General features: G+C 44.0%; 1 protein-coding gene across 2 annotated transcripts in view; it reads right to left on the reverse strand.

Moving 5' to 3' along the window:
- The window catches only part of CCDC181 (coiled-coil domain containing 181), a 307289-nt gene that overhangs the window by 91715 nt on the left and 187871 nt on the right, over nucleotides 1–27703 (reverse strand). Inside the window, exon 4 of one of the 2 annotated variants that reach the window (XM_086934090.1) lies at nucleotides 13379–13462. The exons of the other annotated variant lie outside the window; for it this stretch is intronic. Coding sequence (XP_086790216.1) covers nucleotides 13379–13462 — 84 coding nt within the window. The remainder of the gene's footprint in view (nucleotides 1–13378; nucleotides 13463–27703) is intronic. 2 annotated transcript variants of the gene reach the window in all.

Here is a 27703-nt window from a genome sequence, read left to right on the forward strand (position 1 = left end):
GGAAAAGGGTGCAGTGAAAATTCCGGATATGTTTCTGGGTAAATCTGCAATGGGGGCAGGGGTTAACATTGTATCTAACGCTGAGAATGAGTCACGTGTTGAACAATCGAACCAACCTGTAGAATCTGATGCTAGTATTGTGGACTTAGAACCCTTATTTAGTTCCAACAGGTTCTCTGTTTTGTCACAGATAGGGAGTGAGGACTCAGTAGGAGTCCCGTTGTCGCCCACCATTCTTGAAAATTCTATATCTGTGTCTGGGCATATCGATGTACCGGTGTCCCCCGAGCATACAACCAGTTCCCTTTGGGTAATTATCAAACAACTGTGTGGTATGGTGGAGACGCTGCAAGTTAAAGTCGATCTCCTGACTGTTACAGTTAATGCCCAAAAATATTCTTCTGGACAAGGTACACCTAACCCTATAAAAGCTCGAACGACAGGCCCAACGAATAACAGCATGGCTGGAGGAAAGATCTGTGTTCTACCTGCTCCCTCGCCAGCTACTCCACCTGTATCCAGCTCGTTGGCAAGGAAAGAAAGGGGGAATACCCAACCGATAGGCAATCCTCATGCAAAGGGGAATAGTTTGACAAACTCGCCCAAAAGCGTGCCCACAAAACATAATGTCATACAAGTGGATAGAAAGGGTGAGAACAAAAAGGAAAGTTGGCAGCAAGAGCTAAGATCGAGATCGCTTAAACCATTTAGTCTCCACCGAAATGATCACAGTAATCACACACAGGCGGTTTATATGGTGAACGTTCCTAAAATACCCATGGGACGAGACCATGAGACTCCGGATTCCTTAACTAATAAGACAATCCATTGGGTTAGGTATATCAGGGGGTGTAGGTCTGTTATCAGAGAGGACATCCTAAAAACCACCAGAATAACATCTCCTGGTGACACCTATGATTGTATTGAGGTAGTCCTAAAAAACCCAAAGATAGCAGAGGGCTTGATAGCCCTGGAATACAGAACCTGTTCCCCAGACAATTCCCGGATACAAATAAGATCACAACCCTATCAGAGAAGGATACTGGCAAGAGAACTGACAGAGAGGAGTATAGATACACCCAGTTCTGGTTTGGACAGTAACGATTGACTCCAGATCCAGAATGGAGAAGCATCATTAAGGGAGACAAGTAGTGATGAGGTTCCAAACTATGCATTAACTGTTATGAACCCCACTTTTTCTACCATAGAACCCCCGCCCTTAGGGTTGCTAACTGTACACAACAAAGTATCAGACACCACCCAGGATATCAATAAACTTATAAATCCCCCTGTTCCCACTGGGTCACTTCTTTCCTGGAACATTGCCGGACTGAGAACGAAAATGGACTCCCCAGAGTGGGCTTCTTTTATTAGCCGGCATGAAATATGTCTATTCCAGGAAACCTGGGCTCTGGAGCAGTTGCATTTCCCAGGGTATTTAAATTATGGAATCCTAGCGGAAAAGAAAGTGAAAGGACGCCCGTCAGGCGGCCTGGCGATCTGGATTAAACAAGACCTCGCTGTAACGGTCAAGGTAATACCTACTAACCACAGGGATCTCCAGGCCCTCTTGCTGGAGTTTGCGAAGCGAGACCCTATTTACATATAGAATGTATATGCCAGAAGTACCGGGGGAAAGAACTCGGAAATTCTAACACTTCTGGAGGAACATCTAATAAGTAATCCTCCCCACCCTAGTAATATTATTATAGGGGGAGATTTTAATGTAACTTTTGAACCTCTCCTGAATGACAATTGGGACCTTTTAGATGAAGAAGATAGGGCATGGGGGGTCCCTAAACTGGATTTAGCACCCATCAAAAGATGGACCCAAATTACTATTCAACTTAACTCTCTCTGCCTAAACAAAGGAATCAGATCTGCCAACGGTAGAACACCGAGTGATAAAAGGGGAGCTAATACATACAAGACTGGCCCCCGGCAGAGTAGAATAGACTACATTCTTGTCAGTCTGAGTCTGTGGAGGTATTTGCAGGATATGCAAATTATAGACAGAGTAGAGAGTGATCATAATCCCCTAACGGTTAAAATATCTTATTGGGAATCATCAGCTGTTGTAAAAGGGGCGTCTGATGCCGCCACTTCAGTGGACGTCGTTATCACCAATGATATGCGTCACGTCCGCTGGACTAAAGTCGCAGTCAATCAGGAGAACGTAGAATTTATAGCTTGTAAGCTTATTCAGGCAACAAATGATTTGAAGGGGGCAGTGAGTGAGGAGCACTCAATTAATGGAAACGATAGTGTAACCAGGACACATGAGACATTTTTTTAAGGACCTACGAACAGTGTTTGTCAAGCCGCCCCAAAAAAGTGGTTCTTGTAAACAACTTTCTCCACGCTGGTATTCAGCAGATTGTAGGCAGGCTAGCCTGGAGTTAGGTAGAGCCCTTAAAAATGGCTCGAGTATAAATGTCCGTCTAGCTAGGGCAGCGTATAAATCGGTCATTTTCAAATCCAAGCGTTTGTGGGATGAGCAGAGGTGGGCAGACCTGCAGGAAGCAGGACAACATAAAGACCCACGAAAGTTCTGGAACATCTATAGGAAGGGTATGGATAGTAATTCTGACAAACCACAGAACTGGGTTCCGCAGGATAAATGGGTATCCCATTTTAAACCTCAGTTTGCGATGGCAGCAGGGCAAGATTCCTCTGCTAAGGTGTCTTTTACACCTTTTTTGGAGGATCCATTTACCTTGGGGGATGTTCAGCTGGCACTGGATAACGTTTTTCCTGGTAGAGCGCCAGGAATTGACGGCATTCCAGCTGATCTATTCCTACAAGACAGGGATTCTTGGGGACCATATATACTACTACTGGCAAATGCAGTGACAAGGGGAGCATCGGTCCCTTTCTCATGGAAGGGGGCCGAAATAATTCCAGTCTACAAGAAGGGGGACAAATCCCAGCCTGGAAATTATCGACCAATTAGTTTGATCGACACTACCCAGAAGATCATTGGTAGGCTTATTTTAAATAAGGTTCAGGACTGGGAAAGGGAGCACAGCATTTTGTCCCACTTGCAGGCTGGCTTTCGAACTTGCGTTAGCACGGTCGATCAAGTTATGCATTTTACTATGCTATACTGGAAGACCGTCCTAATTGGAAAAGGCATCCTCTATGCCGCCTTTATAGATTTAAGGGCAGCATTCGATTTGGTCCCTCGCCACACGTTATGGAAAGTACTTAATGAAATGGGAATGCCAGGGGAACTTTTGTCTCTAATAAGCAAGCTCCATCAGGAGAATTTCGCCCAGATTAGATGGGGTAGTCCTGGTAATGTTACACCACAGTTCCCGGTAGAAACAGGTGTCCGCCAAGGATGTGTCCTGGCACCAACATTATTTTCCTTATATATAAATGATGTTGCAAAAATTTTAATTGATTCTAATGTTGATGCTCCTATTCTTTCTGGAGGCAAAATCCCTATATTAATGTTTGCAGACGATTTTCTAAAACCCCGAGCGGGCTACAGAAGGCTCTGACAATTTTTGAGGACTTCTGTGTCACCCGTGGTTTGGAAGTTAATGTTCCTAAATCTAAGTACATGTCTTTTAATGCACCTAAAGCCAACAGGGGTACTGTCCATATGAGTAGTGGCCCACTTGAGAAGGTACAGGCATTTAGCTATCTGGGTATCTGCATTCAACAGGACTTGTCCTGGAGGCAGCAGATTGATTTGGCCACCCTGAAGCGCCGACAACTTTCAGGAGCCTTGATATCAGAGCATTCTAGGTCTTTGACTAAACCGATAAGTCCGGTGTTAGCGGTTTACAATGGCAAGGTAGTTAGTACTACTCTGTATGGTGTGGAAATGTGGGGAAATGAAAGGCTAAAGGGGATGACTGTCTCAGAAAACTCATTTCTTAGAAAACTAATAAGGTTACCACAAAGCACCCCATTGAATCCTCTGTTTTATGACCTGGGTATATCACCAATAGCTCTGCGCCCAATATTATATTGGCGGCGAATCTGGACTACACCGGAACTGGAAACATACACCAGAGGGCTGTTGGATGTGATCAATAGTGATGGTTCCCGGAAAGTTAAATGGCTGGGTCACATTCAAAATCTTTTGATTGAGCTAGGACTAGGTGAATTGTGGAAGGACCCATTGCACGCCAAGTTCCCACCGAAGAAGACACTAAAGACTTTGTACTGGAACTTGGTGGCTACAATGATTTTTTAGTACTACTCCTTCACAATCTCTTGCAGGTCTATTCTTAGAAATCAAAGATTGCCCCAAACTTGAGGATTTCTGGGATGTCATTATGAAGCCCCTTGACCACAAGCTTTACTTTCAGTTAAGAGTGGGAAGCCTGCCTATAAGGGCATTCTCAAATAGATGGTCCAGTGGGGGCAAGGTGGCTTGTCCACTTGCCCAGACGTTACTGAAACCATCGGCCATCTTCTGTTTGAGTGCCCAATGTAAGCAGCGCCGAGAAGAAAGTGGCTAAAACCGATGTGTAGGTCATTGGGAACAAGGAAAGGAATGTTTGCAGTTAGACTCATCCGGACCAGTCTTAATATGTCTGTGTATATAGCTGTCGCTAAATTCTTAGGTTGGGCATGGACGATTAGAGCCCGACTTTTGAAAGAATAACACATTATTTAAAGTCGTAGGCTAAGCACCTCTGTTCAGAGAAATATTTTGCGCATTTGTATTGTTTTTGTAATAATTTTAACTATTTATTCATGAAATTTATATTCTGATTTTATAATGGTTTTAATCCTAAAGGTTTATACATGTACTTTTATATATTGAGCTTGCTTTTATGACAATTGTCAAATAAAGCTGACTTGAACTTGAACTACTGTCAGCTATAAAGAGCAAGGGCATCTCCAGATATTGGTAGCTAATACCCTACCTTTGGTGGCGTTGAGAGACAGGTGAGTGCAAGATGTTGGTTTTATAGATGATGCGGATTGGTTTAAGGCAAGAATGGCTCCATGGATACAAGCGATTTCTATGAGACTGCCTCACATCCAGCTGAAATATCTATATAGAGCACACTTCAGCCCATCTAGTCCTAGCTCAAGAAGCAGGGACTTGATCCTAATTGTCTTAGATGATGGGCCTCACACAAAAGACAAAAAAGAAGTTTCTTACCATGCGCATGGGCAGAATTCCTATAGCTCCGCACCTGGCACCATGGGCAAGGGAAAACCCCGCAAATCAATGCCGTCTCTGTCTTTCTGCGAAAGAGGACCTTATACATATAATCTGCATTTGCACAAAACTCCTGGACATAAGGCGCTCACTGTTACAAACATTATGGAACCAGAAAGGCATAACGAGCTGCAGGCAGGCCGTGATGCTCTGTTTTAACCCTGATGAAACTCAGCTAAACTGCAGAATAACAAAATACTTTGAGATAGTGGCCAAAAGACTAAACGAAAAAACCAGAGGGTCTTCTCTAGCAGAAGCCAAATAACAACAAAACAAACACCCCTGGCTACCACGGTCATCGAAGTGGAAGCAGTAAAGACACGGATACTCCACAGACTCATATTCAACAATAGCTGAGACTTTTTACATCTGAACTATTGCACTTAATTAGTTTTAATGAAGACACCGACTTTTTTTAAAATTTGTACGTTTTATAATTGTGAGTTTTTATTAACTGTACAATAAACAAACCTTAAACCTTAATTGTCTTAGATGTGGAACTAAGTTGGGTAACCTTTATCATACAGTGTGGATATGTACGACTATTCAGGGATACTTGTCCTGAATCCACTCAATTCTCAAGGAGGTGGTGGCAGAGCGGTTGTAGCTGTTCCCAGAATGGCTCTTCTGGGACTAATGGAAGAATGTGGTGGCCCACAGGCTACCAGAACCCTGGCAGCAACTGGAGGTCTAGTCGTTAAGACATGATATAGCCAGTCACTGGCACTCTGCTAGAGCTCCCCCTATACAGGAATGGGCACATAGAATGCACTGGTGTGCCAGGGTGGAGTTATACATTTACAGATCCGAGAGCTGTCCCCAAAAACATATGAAAATATGGGGTATTTGGCTAAATTACCCCTCGTCAGCAAGGACCTAGGCGAGGACACATGTATGTATTTAAATTGCTGATTGCTTTGATTGGGTATGATGCTAAGCTATATGTGATGCCAGTTTAATTTTGTTATGTCTTCTCACCATGTTTTCCTTTAAATCAATAAACAAAATGATAAGAAAAGAAAAGGTTTCTCAGTGACAACTTTTGGCTGCTGTTGCAGCAAAAGCCAAATGCGGTTTTACCAGGTGGAATTACTGGCAAGTAAAACTTGGTCTGGTGTTCTAGAACCTGGAAAAACTGGGTGAGGTAAAGATGTCTGCTGAAAGCTGTAAATGTGAATCTAAAATGTTAAATGATGTACCAGCTAATTAACAGCACTTGAGTATCTTTTTACAAAGGTCTTGACCACATATGCCCCACAGACCTCCACTTCAATTCTATGTTTAACTGTTAAGATTAAAAAGCCTGCTCCAGATCTAAATCAGGTACAACAGGTAAGTGCCGGGTATATTTAGAAAACAACTGACAAAGATGGTGGTGGGACGCTATATCAAGGTGGAAATATCAATCAACAAAGGGGGAGGAGCCTGGCTCGTAACCATGATGGCCGCCTGACTCCTCGGCTCCGCTTACCTTCTCGCCAGTTTCCCGGTTTCCGCGATATCCTGTTCACAATCCTCGGTCTGCATGGCGCTGGCGGAACCGGGAGGAGAGCCTGATCCTACCGCTGTGTTTTGATGCCTGTTCCCGGCAGTGGAAGCGCCGCGACGCCCTCGCCTTCTCCGGACGCCGCGAGGCTGGCTCTGGGTCTTTGTCCTCGGTGTGAGCCCGGCCCGTGTGGAACGACGTTTGCCAGTGAATGCAGGACGGGACTGGCTGTCGTGTCGCCGCTGCTGAATTTCGATCCAGGAGTCCTGCCTGCAGCTCCTTCTGACCTGAGCGCCGTAGCTGCAGGAGCTACACTGTTGCATCCCTTCGGACCCGAGCCGGCTCCGCCGCTACTTTGTTTCCCTGAGTGTCGGGACGGGCGCCATCTTCTTGCCTGCCTTCACCCTCCAATGGTGAATACCCAGGACTGTGCCCGAGATAGCGTCGCAGCGAGGCTGATGGAGACTGCTGCCCCTGCGCCCCCCGTCCGGGCTCGTCATGCTATGAACCAGCAGGAAGATTTAGGGAATGCTGCAAATGCAGGCTACCGATCAACAGAGCGGCTCCGTGCACATCTGCCCCAATTGAAGGACAATGCTGCGCCCTCTCTCCCCACGGAGCCATTGCGGCTATGCGACATCCTGGGCGCCCTGTACACCTTGAGGGCTGACCTGCGTACCGCTGCTGGGGAATTGGGGGATCGGATGGACGCGATTCTGTCCGCGACCCCCCTACCTGTCCGTGAAAGTCCGCAGGAGCTGGCCACTACGCCACACCCGGTGATACATCCTCGTGGCTCCTCCGCCCCGGTCGCCGTAGAAGTGGAGGCGGCGTGGGGCTCCAATCCTGCAGGGCGAACTGGCGGGAGCATCCTTGGGGAGATCCGGAGTGGTTGGGACTGTTTTATGGCCCGGGAGACAGCATCGGGCGCCATTTTTTGAAGATCCCTCAACGACTGCTAGCGGAATGCACTCCCCTCTCTTGGAGCGGTTGCGATTGTTTGGACTGGCTGCACTTGGTGGACCATTGCCCTGCGATGCCTCTTCTTGCATCATTGACGTTTTCTCGGCAGCGGCCTGGATGAACTTTTGTGACCATTCTCCCATCCTGACGAGGTCCCCTCATCCACTTATTTCATCCGTGTCGTTTTCGATCCAGTTGGACTGCGTCGCTTCATCTTACCGTAAGGGGCAAGGTTGAGGGTGTCCCCTCTCCCTTCGGAACTGTCTTCCTCGTACTGCTGGGACACTGATGGACTGCCGGTGGATTTCATACGTTGGTACTGTATTGGTAGTGGGGTTGGGGTAAGGGTGGCCGGAATAACGTACTTTGGTGGTTTTGGACATGTTCTTACGGCCCTCCCCCGGTCTTATGTGATTTATACTCCTTCTTTTTCTTTTCCTTACGGAACTCTTCCTCCTTCTCTCTTTACTTGCTTCTACATTTCGGGTTCTCTTTTTGGGGCGACAGACACACTGCTAGGGGGGGGGTAGGCCATAGCCTCTGCATGCGTGTAGGGTGGGGGGTCTTCGTTGTTTCGCTTTTGGTTTCTATGGGCCTTATTTTTCCTTATTTTTGTTTCCTTTTTTCCTTCTTTTGCTTCCTTTTGGGTCAGTGGGGTGGTTTGGAGTTCGATGGGTAGAGGCTGGCACGCGCCACTTATTGTTTGTCGTCATCCTGTTGTTCTATCTTTGTGCCGCCATTTTGGCTATGTTTATTGCTCGCTGGACTTCGTTAAAAGACACTGCCCGCTTCGTACTTAGATGGATGTTTTGCGCACTGATCCTTCCTGTTTCTGTATCTCCTTATATAAAATATCATTTGAAAATTAACCTTAACTTCTCCTGACACTCGGGGCACGTGGAATCCAGGGTGTAACTAATTGTATGCTTTTGTGTACTGACGTGCTATCGAGTTGACGTACATTTTGCTGCTAAGCTTAAGAAGTGTCGAGGCCGGCCGGATGGTTGTAGGCCCGTATTTGTTCTTTGAAAGTGCACAATAAAGGTTTTCAAAAAAAAAAAAAAAATACTGTATCCACAATCAACTAGCACTATATCATCAAAGTAAGCAGATGTGGAATTATGAATAGCAAGTCTATGTATGCCAAAACCTATTTTCTAATGAACAAGTTGAAGTGACTAGTTTGACCTAACTGTGCATTTAAGAACGGATCTGGCATCCAGAAATTAAGGTTTGCAGTAAAACTTCAACCATTTGAGGTGGCTAGCTAAAAGATTCGATTTTTATAAAATTAGTTAAATTTTATCAGAGTGAAAAACATCTGGTCAGATATAAATGGTTACTGAGTTAAACCAATGGGATGGAATCTACATTTGGTGTGAATGTTTTTTTTCTTAAAACAGAAGTAAGCCCCACACTTTGAATGCAATTGTATTCTCTTTTCTTTTTTGTTATTATTCTTCTCTCCCCTTCATCAGCTTTATTAGTGTCTCCTTTATCACGATAAGCACTCATATACTCCTATTACTCCTTTATCTACACATGCCTCTTCCTTAGCCCTTCCCATTTAGTGCCTGTCTGTGCTCTCTTCTGCTCTAATCATGGCTTTAAATGAGAACGAGCACTGACAGTTATAACAGATCTGGTTTACAAACGAAAGTCAGTGTTTAGTTAGGGTGAGTTCAGATGTTCAGGTCAACATTATTTAACTCTGTCACCAATGACGATTCTTATGGGTTTACTGAATAAAGAATCAAGATTTTATTAAAGACAAGGAGGCTAGTATTATCCATAATCTTTTACTAACTCCTTCTGAGCAGCAACACAAAACTTAAAAGCTCCCAGAATGGAACTTAAAACATCACAAATAAAAGTAATGTTCAACTCATATTAAGACTCGTTTCCACTGTAATACTTCTACATATCTGTAAAATAATCAAACAACTAAAAATGAACATCTTGAAATAAACAATCTTTAATATAAACATATAATTTAAATACAATCTTAATACAAAATTGAAGCATTCCTTCCTAATTCCCCAGGATTATCTGGGATAATGCTAGCCTCTCTGCCTTTAATACAATCTCGATTTTTTATTCAGTAATCCTATATGTAAACCTATAAGAATTGTCTTTTTATGGCAAGACAGGAGGCTTTCATTATGCATGTTCAAAGCTTCTCAAAAGACATTTTGCAACATGATCAACTTTTCTAACATAGAACTTCCTGAATGTCTCAGCTGCAGACCAATCTGCAGCCTTCAAGATCTATTCTATTCTACTCCCATCATGCATACCTTACTAGCCATCGCATCTCTTGCACTGTGAGCAGTAAACATGGACATGCCAACACTTGCCTTTTCATAGTCACTTCCACCCATCTTGCAATAGTCACATTACTTACCGGAGGAAGCCCCTTGGGGTGAAACGCGTTGGCTGTATCAACAAAGAATAAAAGAAGATTTTCTCAAGAAGTCAAGCTTCTCACATTAATTTGTGTTTTCTTGTTGTGGATATTGTATGCCTTTTCTTCGTGCCTTTTTGTGCAATCTTTATGAATATTCTTATACTTAAGTTCCGGGGCAGTGGATTTACAAAGGAGGGCACGAGACAGACTGTGGCACAAACTAATTAGGAGTGAAATATAAGCAAGTGCGGTTGTAATTGTTTTCCCTTACTGCCTCTGTGCGTTTTTGACTGACAATTTCAAATTGGCCTGTCGGTTTAGAGAAAATAGCAACATGGGAAGCAGTGCGCAGATGAAATGTGCAGCAAGCAGCCTGGTAACACTGTCGGGGTTGGGGGCTGCAGGACACTCTAAAATACACCAAATAAAAAAGGATGAAAGAAATAAAAGAGAACCTATATAAGGAGAAAGTGGAAAACTAAAGGATGGCCCTGAAGTGTGCTGATTTGCAGATGGATGTGGACTTGTGATAAGGGAAAATGTTGTCACTTACTGAGCAATAGAGCCAATAGCTGAAGTGGGCTATACCCACTGGCCCGTGCTTTTTGCTGGAATAGGCACAACCGGAATGTGAATGACACTCTAAATGATCAGCGGCAGAATGAAGCTGATCTATTGGCCCTGTATGTATATATAGTTAAGGAATGTATTTGTTTTAAGGGTCTTGCGAACAACTAAACCTGTCAGGCACTCCTCACAGGGTCCAGCAAAGATTATTACAGTGCAAATCTTCCAACCCCAGGGTTTGTCAAAGGGGGTGCAGCACCAAAATACTTCACTACTAAGGTAAACAGTAAGACTCGTTGTTACAAAATATCTGTCTACAGGCTTTAACATGATGCACTAACAATCTACCATTACAAACGTGTAGGCTGTAACATATGCTTTTAACAATGCATGAGATAGCCGTACAGCCTTTGCTTAACTTTTCATAATATACAGATCCGACCTTTGAATTCTGACATCACTGTTCCCTTGTGATCCAGTTGTTTCTATGGACCTTAAAACTAGCTTCAAACCTTAACCAACACAAGCCTGCTATACTGAGCATAATCCTTCCCTCAAGGCATCAATAAAGTATACAGTCATAAAAGTATAAAAATGCCCCAAAATTATAGTTGCAATACAGTATACAAAGGATTCTAACAGTGCAAACTTCTACACCCAGTGTTTGTCAAAGTGGCTACCAAACACCAAAACCCTTGTCTGCTTTGATAAATGGTGAGAATACATGTAAGAAAATACCTGTCTACTAGCTTTAGCACGGTAAAATAACAGAGCACCCTAAAAAAGCCTATTGGCTTTAGCATTTGTTGTTCACAATAAGCCACGCTTTTCCTCATTTCAGGCATCATCAGGACTTAAAGGGCAAACCAAGTCTACCCTCCGTTAATGAAGGTAGGAGTGTGACATCTTCACCACTTCCTGTTCTGTCTGCCGGTATTCCTCAAAACAGATCCCAACTCGATTAGGGAGTCCTCTCTGGTCGCTCTCTCAATCCGGAGTGAGAGAAACGCGTCGACACATTGATTTTGAAGGCACCACATTTAAAAAAACTATTTGATACTAGGAAATAAACTGTAAGGGGTGCTAGAAGCTTAAAAGAATTATACCTCAGAAACTCCTACGCTATATTGGTGACCTGGAAACAAGTAATGTTTTTTGTACAATCAAGTGGACAAACATCCTTTTTTGATATTAAGTTGGCCAACAGAACTGAAAAAAATGGTTCAAGGAAATGTGTGTTGGTTTGTATATATATATAAGTTGGTTTGTATATTGTGTACATATATATGTACGAGTTGTGTGTATATATATGTATACATTGTGTATATTTTTATGTAATAAGAGAAATATAATTAATCAGTGCAAAAATGGTTTATTAAAAGAAACAGTTAAACCAAATAAGCTTATAGCATTCGTTTGAATAGCTTAATTATTGGAGAACTAAAAGAGGAGTCTGATCTATTTAATTAATATATATTAAATTGATCAGGAGCAGATAATTAAAGGTATCTGTTCTGAAAACAAGATAGAATTATAATGATTCCGTAGGCGTCACTCTTTTTTGATATGTTGTTATTTACCCAGATGCCCATGGGTTAAATGGGTTTCCCCTGTTGTATACATGATTTGAAAAATATAAGCACAGGTTGTGCACCTCTAGGAAGGCCCCCCCCCCCCCCACAATCACCCCATCATTAACACAGAAGACTCCTCAGACACAAGCATTAAATTCCTTCTGCCCCCCTCTCTCCCTCCCTAGGACAGACAGGCAACAGTCCCACTATTCAAACACCAAAAACCCAAAACAAAGAACCGTGTACGTGTCACACAGTGAACCCCTGTGGGGTGATGGCTGCCTCAGAGAAAAAGTAGCACCAGGCCTCAACATGCCACCCCATCTTTGTGGGATATAGCCTAAAGATCAAACAATGTTATCTTACAATAACTTGATATAGCGCAACGACTCGACCTCGAAGAGGCATCTCCGTGCTTGGATAGCAAATCAGCTAGAAATTAGCCACTAAAAAAGCCAGGTCTTAAGATGTCTTTTAAAGTCTGAAAACTCGGTGCATGCCCTTATATGAAGGGGGAGTTTATTCCAATGATGGGGGAGCAACATACAAAAAGGATTGACCGCCGTATTTTAGAGTTTGAATACGTCGTGGGTGAAGGAGAAGCTGGTTACTTGATCTGAGGTATCTTACTGGAAGATAGGGGACGAGTTTATCCCGCAGAAATCTTGGTACTTTGCCTGACCTAGCTTTAAAGGTCAGACAGAGCAGTTTAAAGAGTTCCCTTTTTTTTGGGTAGCCAATGAAGGGTTCTGAGCAGGGGGACTGACGGTGTGCCTGGTGGCTGTTTATTAGCCAGTCAGGCAGCAGTATTATGTACCACCTGTAATTTCGATAGAAGGGATTATTTGGATGCTGCGAGTAGCGCATTTCCATAATCCAGGGGACTGATTATAAGTGCCTGGACTAGGGTATTCTGTAGGGACACCAGAAGTCACTGGAATACCTTCTTAATGAGGCGCATTACCCCAAAGCACGTGCGGCAAGTAGCTATCACCTGCTCTTTCATCGATAGTTTATTGTCTATCAAAATGCCTAAATATCTTGCAGTATTTTTGGGAAAGAGAGAAGGGCCGAGCTTCGTGGGACACCAATCAGTTGTCCAAAGGGACTGTGCCTTTCTAAACAGTAAAATCTCATCAAACAATAAACAAACAGACTGCTCATCCTTCAAGGCCACCCCATATAGTTACCAAATGCGAAATATTCACTGTCCACAAGACACCATCATCCAAGGTCATCAGCGGTGCGAGGTGGGATTTGCGGCTGCTCAGCATCTGAGGCAGGGTACAGAGTAGAAACACAGTTGGCATCTGAGTCCAACGCATTGGATGCCTTGCCCCCATCCGTGGTTGTTCTAACTTTCCATAATAAACAGATAACACCAATGAAATCTGACATAACAGTTTATAACTGACTTATCACTATCACCAGCTGACTCCTACTGTATTGAGCATAAGTTTTCCTACAAAGCATGCAGTCATAAATTAGCAAATGTGTTCAAAACTATATTTAAAAATAGAGGATACAATCCCTCCTAAAAAGACCTAAAAAGATTAGCATAGAGAAAATCTTCTACCCTCAGAGTTTGTCAAAGGGGTAAACCAGTACCAAGAGTTTTGCCTACTACGGTAATCTGTGAGGTTTCATGAATCAAAATGTCTGTGTTCAGGTTTTAATCCAGTGCATTAACATAACTGGCTTTAACAAAAGCTTTTCACAATAAACATGTCAGGGCCACTGCCTTTATAGTAACAAATCAGTCCTATAGCTTTGGCCATTGATTTGCCACCATTATCAACTCAGGCTTGTTGTATGAGCATACATTCTCCCACAAGCCATAAAGTGCAATATAAGCACTCTTTTTTAGTGAAAGCACTCGTATGCCCAATCAAATGCTGTACTCAAGTTGATAACCATGTGGGTGGAGCCAAAGCCCCATTTTCACTAATGCTTCTTTGAAGGCATTTTTCTTCTGATAATATAAGGTCCGATGGCAGATAAACTGTCAAATCAGACCAAAAAGAGAAGTACAGATACTCACCAATTTGAGAAAGACTGGGGAAATAGGGTGGGCTAAAAAGAGGGGCGAATAGGAGTCAAACATTTAATGAAAATCAGATTTTCTTGGTGTGCATGAGCAATAGCTGTGCTCTTCAAAAGTAGTGGAGAGTCAACCTTCCCCAATTTCAACAAGTAGCCTCAACTTGAAAGGGGACTTGTTAATTGTCACAGAACTGTCATGGTTTGCCTCAAGAAAGTTTTGAGAACACTGTGACATTTTAGCATAATTAGTCAAAAAACGTCAGAAAAGGCATTTGGTGATACAGTCAGTTTAGACCATGGGGTTTGCTTGTTTTCAAGTAAAAAACGAGAACGCCCCAATTATTCTTCACATTTGAACAGCTGGAAATGAGGCTGCAGTTTGCTAGAGCATGTTGGTGCAACATCTTTTTGTTAGGAACTCTAACCCTATTTTGAAGAGCCTTACACTTAGCACTTACCAGAAAACGTTAACTTAAGTCAATGGTTAAGTTGTTCGACGATGAACACTTACAAAGTCCAATAGGGAGTACTACTGATTCATGATCACAGGTTGGTCTGTGGTTGCGAAGTCATCTATTTGGGCCTGGAGCACGCTCTTGTTTCGTCGTTCCGCCAGAATTGAGATAGCTTCTCTTGACTAATGTTCCATGTCCTAGTCTATCCCAAGAAGTCACAATATGCTAACTTTATGCCTCTGTTTCTTTTTATTTTTGATTTTGAACACTAATTTTTCCTGTATTGCGTTTAACATGATGGTTAACATGCTAATAGACATTCTCATTAATGGCAGAAAACAGGGATTTGGCTTAAGAAGGGCATTAAAATGATCTGCCTAGATTTACTCAATGTGTGGAGGAAGGAAATTGAGATAGAAAGTCTCTAGTGTCCACATCTAACAATTTCATCCAAATATTTCTGTGCGGTTGCACATTACAGGCTAAAAACAGGCCACATGAGAAGGAAAGGGATATACTGCAATTTCTGTGTAGAGTGAAGGAGTATCATATGTTCTCCAAGAAGGATCAATGATTGTCTAGTAAAATATTCACCTTACTATTAAGGACATGATTTGCACACGATTTAAGAACTTTGGAGGTGTACATTCACCATAAGGCTTTTCTATTGTGTTAAAAAGCATATATGTTTTCAAACAAGTATAGTGTGACCCAAAACAGCTCATAATCCTGATAGTTTACCTCTTCAAAACCTCAAGTGAAATGAGCAGAACCCATTGAGATCATTCTTTTCATAAAAACAAGGGAGAACAGATACAAATATTATCAATTATGCACTAGGACTTTCAACAAATGAGGTGATTTTACTCACTCACAAAAAAAATTGAGTAGCTGTGCTCCATTATAGGTGTCCATAACAGATCGAGAATACCTTGAATCTAATCACGGTTTTCTCACTTAACCACTTTGTGGGAACTACGACAATGGGGCATTCAAAACTGAGGTTGTTTAAAGTTTGTTCATTGACGATATTATATGCTAATTAAATAACTAGATGAGAGGGTGTTAGTGTAAATGAAGCACATTCACAGGATGAAACCTCGATTGGCTACTGGCTACAAGTAGAACTGTTTAGGAATGGTTGGTTGATCCTTCCCAGGTAAACAGTCTAGTCATGTCTCATTTGTATTCAGAATGTCATGCACTTCAGGAACTCATCAAGGTGAAATTTATTGCCTCAATTTTACTCTGCAAAAAAGGAAGTAAGAATGGACTGTTTCAATTATATGTTATGACCACGTATAGGTGAGAATTACCCACTAAAAATGTCAGTGGTGAGGGAGGCTAACCAGTAGCCAAACTAGGGGCGAGTGCCTGAGGCTCCAAATCGAGGGCCCATTCTTTACTGGTGTGAACCACCCCTGGGGGCCGTTTACCAACAGCGAGACAGAGAAAAGACCCAGAGTCAAGACTAGTGGGAAATAAGAAAACAAGTTACTTGCCTTGAACTCGAGGAGAGAGCGCACAGAGCCGAAACACGTACTCGTGGATTTCCTGCTATTTTGATTTTGTGATTACGACAACGAGGACTACAATCCTTGATATTACATTTTGGAAGATTACAGAATGGACTTTAGAACGTTATAAGACCTCTGTATCGAAGTATATTTCTTTGAGAAATTGATATTTTTGGATCCTCAAGCACTAAAGCAGACTTGCAGGGACATTACAGCCATTAGGACGTACAGTGATATTTGATTTTGAAATTTTGGTTCATTTTAAATTCAAATTATGAGTTATGTATCCATGAATGAATAAATGCATGAGCCCTGGGGAAGTCAAGATGCCTTTGAATTTTGCATGACGAAACACGTGTTGGCTGCATTGGCTGCTTTTTGTGATGACAACAACTAAAACTTTGGAACTGTATAATGGCTGCGTTCATTCTTTGATGACAACTATTCAATCTTGGAACTGTACAATTGCCTATTCTGAGAAGTGAAGATTCCTCTGGACTTGAAGAGGACTACCTTTGGATCTCACATTCGAATCTACAATATTTGGACACTGTAGTAAATATATTTGTATTGTTGGCACTTAAATTGATATTGTTTAGTGGGATTTGTATATACATTCATTTTAACCCCTTGCATGCTGATGACGAACCCCAGCCGTCATGCACTACGGTGCTTGTGTGCTGATGACGGCTGGGGTTCGTCATGGCCCGCCCCTGTTCATTTGTTTACAGCACAGGGGCGGAAACGGGCCAGCAGTGAAGGGGTTAATCTTTATGTTGAAGTGCTCAGGGAGACTCTATTATCAAAACAAGTTACTTACCTGTAACTTTAGTTCTCCAGTATTGGAAACTTTCATAGTTTCACATGCTTGAATCATTCCCCATCGTCGAGATGGGAGTCTCCGGTATATAAAAATAGCAATGCAAAGCTATTACAAACTAGAAACCAGGCCTAGGCCCATTCCATTTTTGTAACATATCCACCTCTTTTTGTAAAAGAGACCACATAAAATGAACAGCCAATCAGATCATCCTCACCCTCTGGAATCTTCCTAAGAGAACCTCAGACCTTCAGATTTTGGTAGCCGTAGTGCAATAGGGTAACCAAAAAGATGCAGAAGGTCGAGCTTTCCCAGGGGAGGATGGTGGGTTGCATGGTAATCTATGAAAGTTTCCAATACTGGAGAAGTAAAGTAACTTGTTTTCTTACTCCAGTATTGGAACTTTCATAGATTCACATGCTTGAATCAGAGTAGCTAGCAGTCGTGAGCACACTTTTTGTTCTTATTATATTGAACAACTGTAAATAATGCACAGAAAAGATTAGAGAAAGGAAAACATTTCCTAAACTTAGATTTCATAAAATCTCAAGATTATATTAAGCGTAATCCCACGGGAAATTTAAAGAAGTTGAGAAAAAAAGAGGCATCATCAAAGTTTATAAGCCAACACAATATATCCAGAAACAATACATTTATCAAAGAATGTGCAAAGATCTTATAAAAGAAAAGGGAAGGAAGGATGAGAGGCAAAGCTCACTGCTACTGAAACAGATTCCTCAGGACTGCTTGGCCCACTGCAGTGTCACGCTGCGTCGAAGAATCCAAGCGGTGATGTCTGGTAAAGGTATGGATACCCTTCCAGGTGGCTGCTCTACAGACGTCCCAGATAGCTACCCCAGCACAAAGGGTTGTAGAGGAAGAGACTGCCCTCGTGGAGTGAGCACAGACTTTAGCCTGTCGGGGTTTTCCAGCTAAATGATGACAATACTGGATAGAGCTGGAAATCCAACGTTGAATTCTTGTTTAGAGAGGGGGAAACCCTTACGAGCAGCACTGTAAGCCACAAAGAGTTGTCCTTTGGACATAGAATTTCAAGCAACACTGAATGTCTAGAGAATGAAGTGATCTCTCAGCCGGAGTTGTAGGTTTAGGGAAAAAAGTCTTAAGAACCACAGGTTAGTTTAAGTCAAAATCCAAGGGCACCTTAGGGATGAACTTAGGGTTAGTACGGAGTACTACAGAGTCATTTTTGAACTGAAGAAAAGGCTCCTGGATAGTGAGTGCCTAAAATTCGCTATCCCTTCTAGCTTATGTAAGAGCCAGAAGAAAAGCCACCTTCCATAACAGGAATTTCAAGTCTGCCTTATGGATAGGCTCGAAGGGATGTTTCATGAGCTGAGCCAAGACCACATTAAGGTGCCACAGTGGTGGAGGAGGCTTAATCTCAGACTCAAAAAATCCCCTTAATTAATTGTTTAATTATTCTTGCTGCCCTAAGAGAAGGGCCTGAAGATGTTCTCCTGTAACGAGAGATGGCCGCGAGGTAAACCTTAATAGACGCATGAGCCAGACCTGTTTTTGCCAAAGAAGGGATGTAAGGGAGGATTTCATGAGCCAAAGAAGAGAATGGATGAACTCCCGTTTCTTGCCACCAGTGACAAAATCTTTTCCCCTTCATGCGGAATGTCTTGTTTGTACTTAAGCACAAGCTTGGGAAAGGATGTCTCTACATTTTGCAGACAGCTTAAGGTCAAGAAACTCTCTGTGCTCAGGAGCCATGCTGATAATTGCAGGGATTTGGGATCCGAATGTAGTACTTGGCCCTGAGACAGCGTCAGTAATGACGGGATAAGATCCAAAGCAATCGGATGCTGCACTGATAGAAGAAGAAGCTCCGTGTACCAGTACTGGTGAGGCCAGGAGGCTGCTATGAGAATCATTTTGCAGGGTTACACCTTTAATTTCCTGAGAAGCCTCGGGAGAAGAGGCATGGGGGAAAAAGGGTAGACAAATGCACCTGACCATGCCATCGAAAACGCACTCCCCCAGGATCCCGGACGTGATGCCAGCTTGCAAAGTACCGCCATTTCCTGTTTTCCGGTGTCACAAACAGATCTATGGACAGTCTGCCCCACAGTCTGGAGATGTCATCCAGTGTCCTCTGGTCCAGCTCCCACTCGTGGAAGACTGCTTAGCGTATCTGCTGTCTCGTTCAGATTCCCTGGAAGAGGCTCCGCTTTCAGTGAAACCCCATGAAGGACCGCCCATTACCAGATACCCTGAGCTTCCACAGACAACAGACGGGATCTCGTGCCACCCTGTTTGTTGACATAATGCATCGCTGTGGTATTGTCTGTTCATATCAGTACAGATACATTTTTTTTCTCATCAGAAGTGCCTGTAGGGCTAGGTATTTTTGCCCTGAGTTCTAGAAGACTGATATGCAAATGACGATGATGCTGTTGCCATCAACCACTTATCTGGAGGTCTTGTAAGACCGCTCCCCAACCCTCCGGGGATCCATCTGTTGTGATTATCTGAGGAGCTGGGGTGACCAAGAAGGAGTGACCTTGGGAAATGTTCTCCTTGTGAATCCAGTAAGGAATGAGAGATCTGCTGCACTCCAAAATGTAATATCAAATGGTAAATAATAGGTAAAAATGTTCACCAGGCGGTTAGGGTGCTCAAGGTGATCGCCTCCTGTCCAAGTGGCGCTGTGAAATATGGTACTGGAAGAACCTTAGAAGTGTAAGGTGGAGCTCTTGAGCACTTCTGTAGGCAAAATAATTTTGCAAGCAACTAAACAAAGTAGTCCGTTAGTAGAGACACAAAGTTTTATTCACTTTGTAATCTGTACCTTTAGAAACGTAGGTTAAGATTTATTTAACCTAAACATGATACAATCCAAAGGGTTTCTGGATATTCCAAAGGGTTAATTTCACACAACGTGTTTATATCTTCTAGACATGATTTAGTATGAGCCCCGATGCATTTCGCGCCTGTGGCTCTTCTTTAGGGGGTCCATTAATCTACAGGGAAATTCAAACGAAAAAACGTTGTTTTAACGAAATACAGGGCCCGAGGTTAAGGCTGAGATTTAAAGTGAACTAAAAAGCCAAGGTATGGAGGAGGAGCCAAGCGCGTGACCAAGATGGCCGCGTGAAGGCTTAGCTCCGGAGCCTCCGTCCCTCCGTCAAGTCTATCCTGAATTAATCCTGACGCCCGAACCCTACAATCGGTAGGGGAAAAGACACTGATCCCCCTGGTGAAATTTAGGACTGAATCGAGCATTCCCACCCATCGTAATGTCGTCGTGAGTTTGGAGGCCTACACCCCATCTCATCCAGGGACCATGGTGCTTCGTGCACCCGGACTCTAGTTGAACAACAGCGGATAGTCCAACCGGAAGTTGCGGCCCACAACCGAAACCGAAACTCATTCGCTGAAGATGCGATAAATTTGGATCGACGTCTGGCGAAGATAATTGAAAGCTGCCTTCTGAGCTGGGCTTGAGAGTCGGTGGTGGAGCTACTGTGGTGCCATGGGGTACTAACGTCGTTCTCTTGGCGAGGTGTGAATATTATAATGGCGTAGAAGCCGGAAACCGAGAAACCTGCATCGAGATCAGGGCGAGGGCTGAAAAATGTGCAGACCCACAAGATAGACCGATATGTTCAGCCCAAGGGGTCGCCCTCGGAGCAGAGGAAGACCCCGACGCACGGAGGGGACCCACTAAGCGAACCGGTTGAACCGACAAGGACAGATCTCTTGGCGGCGATAAACAACATCCAGGCCGCCATGGTCGGTAAAATGGACGCACTGGACGCCAAATTGGATTCTGTGAAGTTGGAAGTCAACCTACTGAGGACTGACCACGCAAAAACCAGCGAAAAGGTCAAATCCCTGGACATTAAAACTTCCAGCTTGGTGAATGATGTGGCGGAGTTGCAAAGGGAAGTACGGGATCTGCAGGCGGCGCGGGAAGATACCCGCCGTAAGCTGGATGACTACAAAGGTCGCAATCGGCAAAATAACGTAAACATCCTTAGTGTACCGGAGAAAGCAGAAGGCCAAACACCTGATCATTTGTGGAAGATATTGTGCTCAACCATCTGAAGCCAAGGGGCCTCAGCAACTTTTTCACAATCAAACGGGCACACAGGGTGCCAGGAGGTCGGCCAAAACCAGTAGCACCGCCCCGCCCGATGGTCACCAGGGTGCTGAACTTTCGAGACAGGGATGCGATTCTGCAATCGTCCCGCTCCACGGGCCCGCTGCATTATGAAAACACTACGCTTTCCTTCTTTCCAGACTTTACGCAGGCCGTGCAGAAAATAAGACAGAGTTTTCTCCTGGTAAAGAGGAAACTAAGGGACAAGGGACTGAGGTACTCGATGCTCTTTCCGGCGAAACTGCGAGTGGAAGTGGATGGCAAGGCCTGGGTCTTCGATAACCCGGAGGTGGCATCGGATTGGGCGGACAGTATAGCGTCGGAACATCCCGAAGAGCACCAGCACGCAGCGGAGGAAGATGGACAGGGATGAGGAAGGTGTCGCCGTTAATTGTGTTTTATTTATGGACTTGGGTACTGGACTAATGTAGCGTTCAAGGGGACTCGACAGATGTGTATGCTTCGGGAATAATACTGTGGAGGGGGAGGGAGGGGCTGGGCATCGGGTTCCTCCCCGTTACTACCTTTAGTTCCTTAGATTAGTGGGGGTCGACAAGCACACTGCGAGTTGGGGTGGGGCTCAGGCCTGATGCAGGGGTGCAGGGTGGTGGGGTGGGGTTGGGGGTTATTGTTTTTGGTTTTCGTAAAATTTTTCTGACTCCATTGAATAATTGTGCATGTTCACATCTGCTGTTTACGGTCATGGGAATTGGGTAAATGTCGCAAGAACCGAAAGGATTATTATGTTAATGTTATGTTAATATTATTTTTATAGCGCACAGCTGCCCCAGCAAAGGGGCGTCCTGGCGCTTAGACAGATACTATAACATAACACACAGAAAGAGAAGAAAAAAAGGGGGGAGTGGCTACTAAGGGACAGGAAACAAAAAAGTTTTAATAGCAAGCCTGAAGGTGGACAGGTCATTCAGAGCTCGGATGTGCACCGGGAGTGAGTTCCACAGCCCCGCGGCAAGCACCCGGTAAGAGCGGCCACCCATTCTACTGAGTTTGAAACGGGGGCAGACCGCCAGATGAAGAGCCTCTGATCTTAAAGATCTCGGAGGGGCATAGGGGATGAGCAAGTTGACAAGAGCCGGTGGCGAGGAAAGTTTCATGATTTTGAAGGCCATGAGAAATTGATATTTTTGGATCCTCAAGCACTAAAGCAGACTTGCAGGGACATTACAGCCATTAGGACGTACAGTGATATTTGATTTTAACATTTTGGTTCATTTTAAATTCAAATTATGAGTTATGTATCCATGAATGAATAAATGCATGAGCCCTGGGGAAGTCAAGATGCCTTTGAATTTTGCATGACGAAACACGTGTTGGCTGCATTGGCTGCTTTTTGTGATGACAACAACTAAAACTTTGGAACTGTATAATGGCTGCGTTCATTCTTTGATGACAACTATTCAATCTTGGAACTGTACAATTGCCTATTCTGAGAAGTGAAGATTCCTCTGGACTTGAAGAGGACTACCTTTGGATCTCACATTCGAATCTACAATATTTGGACACTGTAGTAAATATATTTGTACTGTTGGCACTTTAATTGATATTGTTTAGTGGGATTTGTATATACATTCATTTTAACCCCTTGCATGCTGATGACGAACCCCAGCCGTCATGCACTACGGTGCTTGTGTGCTGATGACGGCTGGGGTTCGTCATGGCCCGCCCCTGTTCATTTGTTTACAGCACAGGGGCGGAAACGGGCTAGCAGTGAAGGGGTTAATCTTTATGTTGAAGTGCTAAGGGAGACTCTATTATCAAAACAAGTTACTTACCTGTAACTTTAGTTCTCCAGTATTGGAAACTTTCATAGTTTCACATGCTTGAATCATTCCCCATCGTCGAGATGGGAGTCTCCGGTATATAAAAATAGCAATGCAAAGCTATTACAAACTAGAAACCAGGCCTAGGCCCATTCCATTTTTGTAACATATCCACCTCTTTTTGTAAAAGAGACCACATAAAATGAACAGCCAATCAGATCATCCTCACCCTCTGGAATCTTCCTAAGAGAACCTCAGACCTTCAGATTTTGGTAGCCGTAGTGCAATAGGGTAACCAAAAAGATGCAGAAGGTCGAGCTTTCCCAGGGGAGGATGGTGGGTTGCATGGTAATCTATGAAAGTTTCCAATACTGGAGAAGTAAAGTAACTTGTTTTCTTACTCCAGTATTGGAACTTTCATAGATTCACATGCTTGAATCAGAGTAGCTAGCAGTCGTGAGCACACTTTTTGTTCTTATTATATTGAACAACTGTAAATAATGCACAGAAAAGATTAGAGAAAGGAAAACATTTCCTAAACTTAGATTTCATAAAATCTCAAGATTATATTAAGCGTAATCCCACGGGAAATTTAAAGAAGTTGAGAAAAAAAGAGGCATCATCAAAGTTTATAAGCCAACACAATATATCCAGAAACAATACATTTATCAAAGAATGTGCAAAGATCTTATAAAAGAAAAAGGAAGGAAGGATGAGAGGCAAAGCTCACTGCTACTGAAACAGATTCCTCAGGACTGCTTGGCCCACTGCAGTGTCACGCTGCGTCGAAGAATCCAAGCAGTGATGTCTGGTAAAGGTATGGATACATTTCCAGGTGGCTGCTCTACAGACGTCCCAGATAGCTACCCCAGCACAAAGAGTTGTAGAGGAAGAGACTGCCCTCGTGGAGTGAGCACAGACTTTAGCCTGTCGGGGTTTTCCAGCTAAATGATGACAATACTGGATAGAGCTGGAAATCCAACGTTGAATTCTTGTTTAGAGAGGGGGAAACCCTTACGAGCAGCACTGTAAGCCACAAAGAGTTGTCCTTTGGACATAGAATTTCAAGCAACACTGAATGTCTAGAGAATGAAGTGATCTCTCAGCCGGAGTTGTAGGTTTAGGGAAAAAAGTCTTAAGAACCACAGGTTAGTTTAAGTCAAAATCCAAGGGCACCTTAGGGATGAACTTAGGGTTAGTACGGAGTACTACAGAGTCATTTTTGAACTGAAGAAAAGGCTCCTGGATAGTGAGTGCCTAAAATTCGCTATCCCTTCTAGCTTATGTAAGAGCCAGAAGAAAAGCCACCTTCCATAACAGGAATTTCAAGTCTGCCTTATGGATAGGCTCGAAGGGATGTTTCATGAGCTGAGCCAAGACCACATTAAGGTGCCACAGTGGTGGAGGAGGCTTAATCTCAGACTCAAAAAATCCCCTTAATTAATTGTTTAATTATTCTTGCTGCCCTAAGAGAAGGGCCTGAAGATGTTCTCCTGTAACGAGAGATGGCCGCGAGGTAAACCTTAATAGACGCATGAGCCAGACCTGTTTTTGCCAAAGAAGGGATGTAAGGGAGGATTTCATGAGCCAAAGAAGAGAATGGATGAACTCCCGTTTCTTGCCACCAGTGACAAAATCTTTTCCACTTCATGCGGAATGTCTTGTTTGTACTTAAGCACAAGCTTGGGAAAGGATGTCTCTACATTTTGCAGACAGCTTAAGGTCAAGAAACTCTCTGTGCTCAGGAGCCATGCTGATAATTGCAGGGATTTGGGATCCGAATGTAGTACTTGGCCCTGAGACAGCGTCAGTAATGACGGGATAAGATCCAAAGCAATCGGATGCTGCACTGATAGAAGAAGAAGCTCCGTGTACCAGTACTGGTGAGGCCAGGAGGCTGCTATGAGAATCATTTTGCAGGGTTACGCCTTTAATTTCCTGAGAAGCCTCGAGAGAAGAGGCATGGGGGAAAAAGGGTAGACAAATGCACTTGACCATGCCATCGAAAACGCACTCCCCCAGGATCCCGGACGTGATGCCAGCTTGCAAAGTACCGCCATTTCCTGTTTTCCGGTGTCACAAACAGATCTATGGACAGTCTGCCCCACAGTCTGGAGATGTCATCCAGTGTCCTCTGGTCCAGCTCCCACTCGTGGCAGACTGCTTAGCGTATCTGCTGTCTCGTTCAGATTCCCTGGAAGAGGCTCCGCTTTCAGTGAAACCCCATGAAGGACCGCCCATTACCAGATACCCTGAGCTTCCACAGACAACAGACGGGATCTCGTGCCACCCTGTTTGTTGACATAATGCATCGCTGTGGTATTGTCTGTTCATATCAGTACAGATACATTTTTTTTCTCATCAGAAGTGCCTGTAGGGCTAGGTATTTTTGCCCTGAGTTCTAGAAGACTGATATGCAAATGACGATGATGCTGTTGCCATCAACCACTTATCTGGAGGTCTTGTAAGACCGCTCCCCAACCCTCCGGGGATCCATCTGTTGTGATTATCTGAGGAGCTGGGGTGACCAAGAAGGAGAGACCTTGGGAAATGTTCTCCTTGTGAATCCAGTAAGGAATGAGAGATCCGCTGCACTCCAAAATGTAATATCAAATGGTAAATAATAGGTAAAAATGTTCACCAGGCGGTTAGGGTGCTCAAGGTGATCGCCTCCTGTCCAAGTGGCGCTGTGAAATATGGTACTGGAAGAACCTTAGAAGTGTAAGGTGGAGCTCTTGAGCACTTCTGTAGGCAAAATAATTTTGCAAGCAACTAAACAAAGTAGTCCGTTAGTAGAGACACAAAGTTTTATTCACTTTGTAATCTGTACCTTTAGAAACGTAGGTTAAGATTTATTTAACCTAAACATGATACAATCCAAAGGGTTTCTGGATATTCCAAAGGGTTAATTTCACACAACGTGTTTATATCTTCTAGACATGATTTAGTATTAGCCCCGATGCATTTCGCGCCTGTGGCTCTTCTTTAGGGGGTCCATTAATCTACAGGGAAATTCAAACGAAAAAACGTTGTTTTAACGAAATACAGGGCCCGAGGTTAAGGCTGAGATTTAAAGTGAACTAAAAAGCCAAGGTATGGAGGAGGAGCCAAGCGCGTGACCAAGATGGCCGCGTGAAGGCTTAGCTCCGGAGCCTCCGTCCCTCCGTCAAGTCTATCCTGAATTAATCCTGACGCCCGAACCCTACAATCGGTAGGGGAAAAGACACTGATCCCCCTGGTGAAATTTGGGACTGAATCGAGCATTCCCACCCATCGTAATGTCGTCGTGAGTTTGGAGGCCTACACCCCATCTCATCCAGGGACCATGGTGCTTCGTGCACCCGGACTCTAGTTGAACAACAGCGGATAGTCCAACCGGAAGTTGCGGCCCACAACCGAAACCGAAACTCATTCGCTGAAGATGCGATAAATTTGGATCGACGTCTGGCGAAGATAATTGAAAGCTGCCTTCTGAGCTGGGCTTGAGAGTCGGTGGTGGAGCTACTGTGGTGCCATGGGGTACTAACGTCGTTCTCTTGGCGAGGTGTGAATATTATAATGGCGTAGAAGCCGGAAACCGAGAAACCTGCATCGAGATCAGGGCGAGGGCTGAAAAATGTGCAGACCCACAAGATAGACCGATATGTTCAGCCCAAGGGGTCGCCCTCGGAGCAGAGGAAGACCCCGACGCACGGAGGGGACCCACTAAGCGAACCGGTTGAACCGACAAGGACAGATCTCTTGGCGGCGATAAACAACATCCAGGCCGCCATGGTCGGTAAAATGGACGAATAAACAAAAAAGGAGGGAGAAGGAGGTTAAACCAGACCAGGTCGGCCTCCAGTCTGTTTACGAAATACAGGAACCCTATGATTCCACACCCACTCCATCATCACTACACATGCACCACACATAGTCATCTCACAAAACCAGTGCTCCAGCGTATTCGCCTTGTCGCAGCACGCCCCTTTTCGTAGAGAACTGGGATGGCCCCAATGATGAAGCATGTCACCGTGGGGCAACCCCGGTGAGTGAGGGGACTCTAAAAAAGAAATTTTTCTTTTTTACACACTTTTGGTACACACTGACTTAGTAAGCAGTGACCATACAAACACCTACCAGGCCTCTGGACCTTTGACATAGGGTTCCTGTATTTCGGTAAAATGGACGCACTGGACGCCAAATTGGATTCTGTGAAGTTGGAAGTCAACCTACTGAGGACTGACCACGCAAAAACCAGCGAAAAGGTCAAATCCCTGGACATTAAAACTTCCAGCTTGGTGAATGATGTGGCGGAGTTGCAAAGGGAAGTACGGGATCTGCAGGCGGCGCGGGAAGATACCCGCCTGTAATGGCAGAGTTTTTGGCTTTATTTAGCAGTGATATAGATCATTAATCTTGCTCGCATCTAGTATAGGTATTCATAGCCTGTGTTGGCCCTTTTAAGCCCTTTTTCCAGACCTAGAAGAGGATAGCTGCTTAATATGCCTTTATTCTTGACTTTAACCTGTCTATTGCCTATTGGCTTTGACATATTAGACACATTGGTATGGTTTATGTAGGTATTCTGACAGAGCTGAGGAGCATTTCACCCCTTTCAGGCCTACAGGCCTAGAGCTAGAGGGACTCCATCTTGATGAAGCTGAGAGGCTTTTTAGGGTAAAGGCAATGTTTATAGTTAAGGCTGTTGTGCTAGAGGGAAATCCAGTTAGGACTGCTTCTTATCCGAGAAATGTGTTTTTCTCTTGGGCCCAGACGTAACAAGCA

The sequence above is a fragment of the Lissotriton vulgaris genome, chromosome 8 (genome assembly GCF_964263255.1).
Source record: "Lissotriton vulgaris chromosome 8, aLisVul1.2, whole genome shotgun sequence".
NCBI lineage: Eukaryota > Metazoa > Chordata > Amphibia > Caudata > Salamandridae > Lissotriton > Lissotriton vulgaris.